This window comes from Cloeon dipterum, chromosome 2 (genome assembly GCF_949628265.1).
Source record: "Cloeon dipterum chromosome 2, ieCloDipt1.1, whole genome shotgun sequence".
Lineage (NCBI taxonomy): Eukaryota > Metazoa > Arthropoda > Insecta > Ephemeroptera > Baetidae > Cloeon > Cloeon dipterum.
Window position 1 is genome coordinate 26,050,856 of NC_088787.1, and position 10,856 is coordinate 26,061,711.

Genomic DNA, 10,856 nt, shown 5'->3' on the forward strand with positions numbered 1-10,856 from the left:
TTGCAAAAATCCTTCTCTGAACCATAAAGGACGCGAATCTCCCATCGAGGTCTTTAGGTTTTGGCCAGAAGAGGCTGGCCAGCGTCTTTTCTTCCTCGAGCAAATATTGCCACCTCGGCGCTGCTGTTCTCGCACCCCTTTTCTTTCTTGTTTGTGTCTGCGTGTGCGTACCACCAACATGTGGGGCGATGCGCAGTTTTTATTGTCCGCTCTCTCACTTTGAAGTAAATATTGAACCAGCTTCCACACGCTGTGTTTGCCGAATTTTTGCGCCCGTGATGCGTCCGGCTCACAGGCCGTTGTAAAGGCACCCTTTGAAGAACACCAAGCTTAATTGGCTTGAATGAAAAGAGAGTGGAATATTTCATTTATGCATTATGAAAATGGCTGAGGTTGCGTTTATGCATCACATGATTATTTTATGATCTTTTAATGGAGATTTTTTATTTTATTTGTTTCCAGTGAACAGCAGCTATCTACGTCTGCCTGAACTTTCATGCTAAAAAATACTGTAAAATTGTAGAAAAAAAATCACGAACGATATGTGATAAGCAGAAACGGATTGAATATCTTCTTTGCTAATCCTTTGCAAGTAGTGCAATATTATTTAAACCTCTACATCGTCTTCACATGAGCAAGTATAAATTACGTAAATTACAAACAGCGGCATAAAGAGATGACAATTTAACGCGCACACGACGTTACGTAACACAAGCGCCTGCTCTTAAACAAAGGTATGCAACCGGTACGACCAGACTAACGAGCGGGCTAGTCTACATCTGTGTGCACAAGCTGTCTCGTTAGCCAAAGAAAGAAATATCTGCGTGTGAGCAGCACTTCAAAGGACAGACTTGCTCGCCACGTGCCAAAAAAGTGGACAAATCGAAATTGCTTTCCGAGGACGGGAAAATTGCGGCCGGGCCGCCGGCAATAAAACATAATCAAGCGGCGCTTTGACATTTCGGTCCCATACAGCTGTCGAAGGTTTCCGGCTGAACTCGCGAGGGCGGATAACATCGACGGCGTTGATAAACGAGTGATAATTCATGGGAGCAGCCGTTTGTAAAAAAATTCGGGTGGAACTGTGCGAGCGTTCGTTCAACTTGTTGCTACCGCCGCCGCAGTACTCACTCGGTCCGCCATTATCACCCCCATTTGCCCATTCTCCGGCTAGTGGCGCGGTTTATAACAATCTTGCGTTTGTGTGTGTGCATGTGAGCCACCCACCTCTCAATTTTTACTGGGCCAACGCGCGCAATGCAATGCGGGAAATTTCTGCTTATCGTCCGACCACTTACCCCTATTCACATTTTTGCACCCTCACGCGCACGTTTGAGTGCAACTCTCTCTCGATTTCAAGTTGGTTCTTTGACTTAAGAACTTTGCTCTCGAAAGCAATTAACTCGGTAATTACACCTCACTCCCCCGCTCGCAAAGCGGCTCAAAAGCAATTCCGCGGTCTGCATGGATAAATTTGTTGTCGCTCGCTACAAATCGTGACCGAGCTTACCCAGCATTATTACTCTGCTTCGAGTTTGCAAACAATTTACAAACTTTCCTTTAGCACATATTGACAGGGTGAATGTGAAAAATGTTTCTGCATCAAGATAGGCAATGATATTTTTCATCTAAATTCTAAACTGCTTAAATAGATTGAAAATATTTACACATTAAAAAGAAGAAAAAATAACTCAATGGCTCGAATCCTCGCGGATTTATTAGTTCTAGGGTTTACATTTTACAGTATGAACAGTGTATGAATGGGTATGAACGAGATTTCATTTGCATTCAAACCATTAACACATGTGTGATTTTTGTGAACAATCCGATGATTGGCGAGACAAATGACGAATGATTGTTTGAAATGACGTCATTAGTGCGTTTCATTACATAAACCATGTTTCTGACCGATTATTTCATTATTTGATCAATCATAGCATCACGCTGATGCTGCAAGATTGCACTACGAATTTCATGTATAACCCAGGCTAACCCAGATCGCCGTTATTGTTGTGCGGCCGGTCACAATAGTACTGACGCGTGCTGTCACAAATCTTCCCCATGAAAAAAATTAAAATCCCAAATATTCGATCCTTTATTTAGACACCTATTTCAAAGCGCGCAAAAGGGCTGACTGCTGCCCGATCAAAAAAGATTTTGTGGCAAATTGACTTGAAATAATTTTCCATAGAGCATAATTCATAATTAGAGAAAGTTTAATTGCTAAATTAATCTTTTTTCCCTCGAAGTGACGTATGGATTGAATTCTTTGATAGATGTGAATTCTCATTAAGCTCAAGCATATAATCCTTTTTCCTCATCAACAGCAGTGCTGGCTAGCAATTGCGTGGCAAACTTTTGCGCAGTCGGGGAAATCCATTTGTTTGGCCGCTGTCATTAGGTCGCGCGCGTTCAGATATGCAAAAGCGTGCGTATTTGCGGAGGGAACGAGCCGAGAAGCAGATAGAAATGTTCAAGGACCCTCATTTTGTGCCACATTTAATGAATCCACAAGGCTGGTGCGTGCAGACCCACGAGATTTTCCATTCATCTCGCCCCAAGCTAACCAAGCAGCAGTGCTTTTTGCGCAGAGCTGAGCTGAAAAGAAACAGAAACTTTGCTAAGTCTCCACCGAGTTTGGCGGCGTTACATAGTCCGCCCGCACCGCGACGACGGCCGCGCAGTGCCATTGTGTTCCTTCTGCAACACGAAACGACGGTTTTATTATTTACAAAGCGCACACCTCACCTTTGCTGATACACGTGCAAGACGTCATTAATCACAACTTTGCCGGCCGGTGTGTGCGCGAATAATGATTCCACCATGGCGGCTTTTTGCTTTCTAGCCTTTGTGTTGCTTTTAAAAAAGCGAGCCAAAATTTATATGCTCGACTTTTTGCAGCCGGCTAATTCATCGCATCCGACCGGCCGACTGTAAGCACCCTCGTGAACGCTCTCGTGCCGGCGAATGCACATAAAATATATCATCCCTCCCCGCGCTCTCTGACAAAAGCACAACAGCTGGCTTTATTAACTTTGGGAGCGTTCGTGCAAAAGTTTGATAGTTTAATTGAACGGGTCCGAATCTTGTCCGATATGTTACACTTTGGTTGAAATTTTGTTCACTTGCCAAGTCGAAAACTAATTTTGAAGTTAGTACTTTTCCAATAAATTGACCTTAGCTTATGCTAAGTATTCTAGGGCCAAAACAATCAGGCCCGTTCATATATTTTCATGCGAATCGGATTTGCTATTTTCTCAACTGTTTGCTATTTTTTTCTGAAACTGGCTGGCACACCGCATAGAGACCTGGCTATTTATGGAAATAAATTCCGCAAATCGTGATCTCTACTCGCAGCGTGAAAGAGGGGAAAAACGCGAAGCTGGTTCGTTTATTCCAATAGTCGGCCAGCACTGAACTTTTTAACTCTCTCCACCCGACTCAACATATAAATTAAACTAGCTGAATATAATATCGGCAGCAACTTTCCGCAATATCGCACATACATATCCGGCTCTGAGCTCCAAAGCCGGCTGAGCTTGCTCTATGGTAAAAATTTAAATATCGTTGGCTTCAAAACTTTCCGTGTCTGTCTGATTTGTTATTTGGAGCAGCTGCGGGAATTGCCGTAGTTGGGCACACAGGCGCGCAAACAATTTATGTCGCACGCCAGTAAAAAGCACTATATTTATCCGACCACTCGTAAATTGATTCGTTGGCGGAGCGAAAAATTCCATTTGTAACAGAAAGGCAGCGGATAAAACTAAAATTATTGTCCCTCCTTGGCGGCTCGCAGTGTTTTATGCTGACGCGGATCAGCGCGCAACCGCTGATGGATCGACCTTCCGAGGATTGTAATTCATCAGAAGCACAAGGCTAACTTTGAAATGTTTTCTCGCCAATCCAGACAAATTAATGTTATTTACGTCTACTCAAAGCTTCTACAAACTTTCAATAAATCAAATTATCGCTGCAGAAGTAAGTCTTTTTTATTATAAATATGAACTAATTTAAAAAAAATCGTCAAAATTAATCATTTTTTTAACTAAATATTTTCTTAATGACTATTATTTATCAAACAACTAGTATGGATGGATGAAAAGGCATTGAATGTTATAAAAATACCAATTTTTGCAATAACCACCAAACTTTATTTATGTTTAACTCTGTGATAGTAACTAGTCATAGATATTGACTACAAGTCAGATACAAAAGGTTTACAAATGTAATTAAAATTATATACGTCAAGTTAATTTTAATACCTTGCACCACTTTAATAACAAATCTTAACAAAAAAAGTCTTCAAATCCTCATTCCAAGGGACATAAGATATCTCCTAACCTTGACGTCGTTTCTTGGTACAAACGAGAGCGCCGATTTCATATCAAAGGTTCGCGCATTGATGTTCACACCGGCCTCGATAAGCCATTGGCAAACCTCAAGGTCCGCTGTCTCGGCCGCGTAGTGCAGAGCTGTCTTGCCACCCAAGTCCACCTTCATGATCATCTCACTGTCCCATTTGTGCACGAACTGGGCGCTTTCCAGATTTTTCTGCCTCACGCAGAAGTGCAAAATATTAAGGTCGTTTACAACCACCTTTAAATCGGCACCAAGTGTAACCATTTCTTCAGCAACCTTCAAATTACTGGCTCTCAGGGCGAAGTGAAGTGGAGTTTCGCCATGCTCGTCTCGTTGGTTCAGGTTTAACCCCAGAGATAAGAAGAACTGGACCAGGCTCTTTCCGTGCTCTTCGTTCAGGCCGACACGGTGCAGGACGTTGCATTTTCTCTCGGTGCACAAGGCAGCCACGTCGACACCCACACTCAACAACCACTCGCACATCTTAAGATCCGCCTTTTCCGCCGCCAAGTGCATCGCGTTTCTACCCTTCGAGTCGACCTCTTTGATCTGTTCTTTGTCTGACCAGTGCACTAACTGGGCAAGGTTGATTTGGTTTTGTTTCACACTGACGAGCAGAAGATTTTTCGATCTAATTTTGGCGCCCAAACAAAGAAGCTCCAAAGCACAGTCAGCATTACCAAGAAAAACCGCCACGTCGATCGGAGTCTCGCCTGACTCGCTCTCCTCGTCCATCTTCAACTTCCAGTTGGCCAAATAGCGTACGATTCGTCTCGCGTTGAATTTGTTCCGCACAGCGTGGTGAACAACCGTCGCCTTGTTCGCACTCAGAGCCTTGGTGTCGACGCCGCGATAAATGAGCCACTCGCACATGATCGAGTCAGCGAACTCGGCCGCCAGGTGCAGAGCGTTCCTGCCATCAGGGTCGACCCCTCTGAGAAGGCTCCTGTCGTGGCTGTGCACCAGGTTGACCATCTCAATTTGATTTTCGGCCACGAAGAAGTGCAGCAGATTTGTGAATCGGGTTGGTCGCATCTCGAGCAGTTTCTGGGCAAGGTTGAAGTGGCCCGCTCTGGTGGCATAATGGATCGGTTCCTCGCCATCCGAGTCCGTTGCCGTGCCGAGACCGTGATACGTGAAGAAGTAGCAAATGATGCCCAGGCCGTGTGTCGCGTTCACGGCGGCGAAATGCAGGAGCGAAACGCCCAATGCGGTCCTGTCGTCGGCGCTTTCACCCTGCTCGATGAGTTTAAGGCAGCTTTTCAGGTTATCATTCTTGGCCGCCAGCATCAGCCGCGTAATGCCCAGGGATAATTTCTTCGTGAACCGGCCGTTTTTTAGTTGAAAGCGCATGTCCGTTCCTTCAAAAATTAAACTTTAAGTACAAACGTCCTACTTACAAATTTTCAGAATAAAAGTGTGTATTAAACAATCATTGACACTTACTTGAAGATAAGGTCTTTTACGAACGGCTGTTCATCAAGAAGTGGTGGCTTTTTCAACCAAATAGCAGGTTTAAATGCATATATACCACAAGCTTCTTTTGAGAACTTCAATGTTATATTTGCTATTGGCTATTGGTCTTGTGTAAATACCATCATAAATCGTAACTTGTTATATTTATCTTGTATAAACTTACTTGAAGCTAGATTGGTATAGAGGCCACTAGATTTTACTAAATTAATAAAGTTTTACTAAACACAAAATGTGTACAGGCAACGTAATATACATATAACTTAAGATCAATGTTCACTGCTCGTTTATTGCGTTGATGGCTTGAGTTAAATATTTCTGCGGCTATAAGTCCTTCTTTTGAAGAGTTCATGGTTATTGGTTTGTTGAAATAACAAGAGAAATCGTAACATGTTAGATCTTGTACACACTTAAATGGTTTCCCTAGATCTTATTTCATTAATGTTGTATTATGTTTGAACAAGTATTTGGTATATATCCACAATTAAAACTCTTTATGAACCATACAATTTCAGATACTTATTCAACTTTTCAGCTGCTCCGTCCTGTGCCATTTACAAAAATGTGTTAAAAATAAAAAATTAAAACCTATCCATCAGGGGTCTGCAATTATATTTATAAATAATATTTCAAATCTGTACAATAATTAACGTATTGATTATCAAACCAAAACCCGATCAATTGATATCTATAAAAATTTCAAAATTCTTAAGCTAAAACACTTAAAGTTAAATAATTCTTTTATTTGTGTGATTTGTCGTGCGTCCTTCAACTATACAATAAATCAGCTTCGGTACGTTGTAGCTATAGAAATCTGCCTAATCAATATGTTTATTTTTTTTCTTTGAAATCAGCTTATTCCGCTTGCAGACCTTGCGAGATACTCTAGTTTAGCATCGGAGAACATAATTATAATTTCATGAGAGCCAGCAAAAGTGCTTCATTTTGGATAGAAAATGTTAAAGATGAAGTGATTTGCATGTTACCTTGTAAATATTTTTCTAAAATAAAATGATCGAAAGTTATATAAATTTGAGTATGGTTACTTTAAGATTAATGTGTCTTTTTAAATCACTCCCTTGGCAGCTGCTTTTAAAGTGGTTTGCTTAAGCCATATCGCACCAAGTGCCAGCTCCACCATTGAAGCAATCTGGCAGTACTAAATTAATTCGTTTTAAATTAATTTAAAAAAAGCTATCAAAATCTTGTTACTTTATTAAATAACGCCGTTTCAAACTAACTATTTATATTCTAGACCAGTTTGTGAGCATGCAGGCACCATTTTTTGTTGGTGAATTTGAGCAACGATTATCCTCTATCCTCTTTATCGAGATAATGAACTTGAAAAATATGATATAACCGTCATTTTAAGTTCCGTCTGCCAGAATTGAATTTTACAGAATTTAAATCAGACAGACATTACTCTAGTATGTTCTAGCAAAGCTTAAAAACTCTGTAAATTAGTTACGTTAAAATGTTGTTTAAATCATTTAAAAACTCATGTACGACATTTTATTTTTTCTGATATTTTGAGAATTTCTATTTGAGTCTTTATTTTAAATGGATCAAATTTTCAGAAAGATAAATATATCCACATTAATGCTAAAAAATTTCATGAATGAGAGGGAAAGTGTAGAATTTAAATGCCATATTACATTAAATATTAGAAATTTTCGAATTTTTATTTAATTTCAATTAGTAATGGTCAACTATTAATAAAGAAAGTTGCCTTTGAGTTAAGTATAATAAAAAATTAGTAACAAAAAATTTAAGGTTTGAACACAATTCACCAATGAACTATAAAATTTCAACAGACATATTCAGTTCCTCATTCCAGGGAGAAAAAAGAGCTCCCGCGAGTTTGGCATTTTTGCTTGACACAAATGCGCGTGCCGATTTCTTGATGATGGTGTGCCGCCGGCAAACCTCAAAGAACCTCTGGCCCGCGTAGTGCAGCGACGTCTTCCCGCCCGTTCTCGTCTCCCTGGTCAGCTCCCTGTCCTAACCGTGCACGAACTGGGAGCTTTTCAGAATGGTCGGCCTCACACAGCAGGGCAGAAGGTAAGAGTCGTTCACAACCGTCTTTAAATCGGCCCCAATCAAGCGTGACCATTTCCTCGTAAACCTCCAGGTTACCGGCTCTGATGGCGTAGTGAAGCGGAGTTTCGCCCTGCTCGTCTCGTTTGCTCAGGCTGAACCCCAGAGATAAGAAGAACCGGACCAGGCTCTTCCCGTGCTCCTTGTTCAGCCCGACACGGTGCAATGCGCTGGATTTTCTCTCGGTGCACAGGGCCATCACGTCGACACCCACGCTCAACAACCATTCGCACATCTTGAGATCAGCTCTCTCCGCCGCCAAGTGCATCACGTTTCTACCGTTTGAGTCGACCTCTTTGATCTGTTCTTTGTCCGATAGGTGCACTAACACGGCACTGTTGGTATGGTTTTGTTTCACACAGAGGAGCAGCATATTTCTCGATCTAATTTTGGCGCCCAAACAAAGAAGCTCCAAAGCACAATCGGCATTACCAAGGAAAAGCGCCAACTCGATCGGAGTCACACCAGACTCACTCTCCTCGTCCATCTTCAACTTCCAGTAGGCCAAATAGCGTACAATTTGTCTCGAGTTGAGTTTGTTCTGTACAGCGTGGTGAACAATCGAGGCCTTGTTCGCACTCAGGGCCTTGGTGTCGACGCCGCGATAAATGAGCCACTCGCACATAGTCGAGTCGGCGTACTCAGCCGCCAGGTGCAGAGCGTTCCTGCCATCAGGGTCGACCCCTCTGAGAAGGCTCCTGTCGTAGCTGTGCACCAGGTTGACCATCTCAATTTGATTTTCGGCCACGAAGAAGTGCAGCAGGTTTGTGATTTGGGTTGGCCACATCTCTAGCAGTTTCTGAGCAAGGTCGAAGTGGCCCGCTCTGGTGGCATAATGGATCGGTTCCTCGCCATCCAAGTCCGTTGCCGTGCCGAGCCCGTGATACGAGAAGAAGTAGCAAATGATGCCCAGGCCGTGTGTCGCGTTCACGGCGGCGAAATGCAGGAGCGAAACGCCCAATGCGGTCCTGTCGTCGGCGCTTTCACCCTGCTCGATGAGTTTGAGGCAGCTTTTCAAGTTATCACCCTTGGCCGCCAGCATCAACCGCGTCGCACCCAGGGTTGTTTTCTTCGTGAAATCGTAATTTTTGTCGAGCTGAGATCTCATTTTCATTTATAATGTGTCACTGGCAGATTTTGAGAGAGAAGTAGTGACTGAGTTAAACACTCCACCACTTTTATGCTGCACCGCCAGCTTCTTTTGAAAATCTGATTGGCTATTGGTTTGTTGAAATAACAAGAGATCACGTACAAACTTGAATGGTATCTTCTAAATTTGACTATTCTGGATGTTATTTTACCTTAGTAAACAAACCAACTGATGCGTATTTCCAAGAAACTATATATTCAACTCCTGACGTGCGCTTTTCACTTTTTGGAATACACGAAAAAATATTCCATTTTGTTTCAAGTGGTTCAATTGAATTTGAGATTTTGATTTGGAACACTAACAAATAGTCGGCATCTCACCATTTATTGGTAAAATTTTTTACTATGATTCTGTCGAGGATGACAAAGCATGCTGAGTGAGCCCAGCTTGACTAGTACAATTAAGACATCACAAAAATCACACTTTTAAATCTTGTCGTATAATACAACGCCTAGCACTAAAATGAAAACTGTGCCGCTGAACAATCGTTCAGTGCGAGTTGTTGACATGACACAACACAAAATCTTTTTACTTTTCGTGAGTTTTTATGTTATAATTCTACTCAGTTGTTCTCTTTTGGTTTAGAATCCTTTTTTAATTAATGTCTAAACCTTTAGAAAAGATAAATTGTAAGTTTTTTTTCAATTTTTTATCGCAAAAGAGGAGAATATTAAGCAAATAATATGTTTGATATAATAAAATTGACAAAAGTATGACATAATATATATTCATTTATTTTATTTGATACAGCAAGAAAGGAAAAACACACTATAAAACAATTTTCGAAACTTCCACACATCCTAAAGTAAAATCTTCACGGGATAAATGATTAAAAATGTTCAGAAAACGTATAAAGACCATCTAATAATTTTCCGCACCCCAGACACATTTTAAAGTTGCCACCACGCTTTCATCAGGCGCAATTTAAAGAGAAATTTGCACTCTCAAGCGCGTGTGTACAGTTTTCATATCAGAAGAGGCTGTTTTTCGCTGGCGAATTTTACAACTAGCAGGAGAAGTTAGCCAGAATGTTGGGTGCGTATCAGCTCTCGCTTTATGGAGGAAAAAGGAAAAGAAAGTGCCGGCGAAAGAGTTGGAGAAGCTCCGCAAGGCGCAAATAGGGGCCGTAAAATTTGAATGCCGCGCATATTGGGGTTGAAATACCCATCCATAATCTATAGCAGATATACACGGCGCGCAGAGCGAAAAAATGAATAAAATTTTGTATGCATTATCTTACTCCGGGAAATGCTGATATGCTCTCGCGCGATCATAAATATTAGAGGGAGAAAAAAATGTTGGTTTTGTATTGCAAGCACCTATTGCAGCTCCAGGGGCGAATTTGGCCGGCGTCAAATAAAAATTCACTCCCATTGCGGCCGCTGTTAAAAATTAGGCGCCGTGAAATTTGCATATCAACCTCTTTAATGTATTTTGCAGCTTTGTGCTCGTAGGTACATGGTGCGCGGCGCATTCAACACAGTGCAGGTGTAAGCGAGTGTGTTTTTCCATCTAAAAACGAGGTCAAAATAATGAGCAAATATATTCCATCCGGCCGCAACATACCTCGATAAAGAATTAATGGATTTAAGCCGCCGGCCCCATTATATACTCAGCGAGTATATGCATTTTGCACAAACATTATTTTGCATCCCTCATTAAATTCTTCCATAGCTGAACTCTTCTGTGAGCGTCGGCAAAAATCAATGTTAAATATGGAGCACATTGTGAGCCTCTGCCATTTTTGCCCATTGTCTTTCCAGGCAGAAATCTCCTC

At 41.6% G+C, this 10,856-nt stretch overlaps 2 protein-coding genes across 2 annotated transcripts; both read right to left on the minus strand.

The window, feature by feature from the left end:
- Positions 1-4,302: 4,302 nt before the first annotated feature.
- On the minus strand, positions 4,303-5,712 carry LOC135937540 (putative ankyrin repeat protein RF_0381). Its single transcript, XM_065480693.1, has one exon. It carries the CDS (start codon positions 5,710-5,712, stop codon positions 4,303-4,305), a length of 1,410 nt encoding a protein of 469 aa, XP_065336765.1.
- Positions 5,713-8,253: 2,541 nt separating this feature from the next.
- On the minus strand, positions 8,254-9,037 carry LOC135937541 (putative ankyrin repeat protein RF_0381). The gene is made up of 2 exons (XM_065480694.1): positions 8,362-9,037; positions 8,254-8,264 (listed from the first exon to the last, which is right to left on the minus strand). Exons 1-2 carry the CDS (start codon positions 9,035-9,037, stop codon positions 8,254-8,256), a joined length of 687 nt encoding a protein of 228 aa, XP_065336766.1.
- Positions 9,038-10,856: the final 1,819 nt, after the last annotated feature.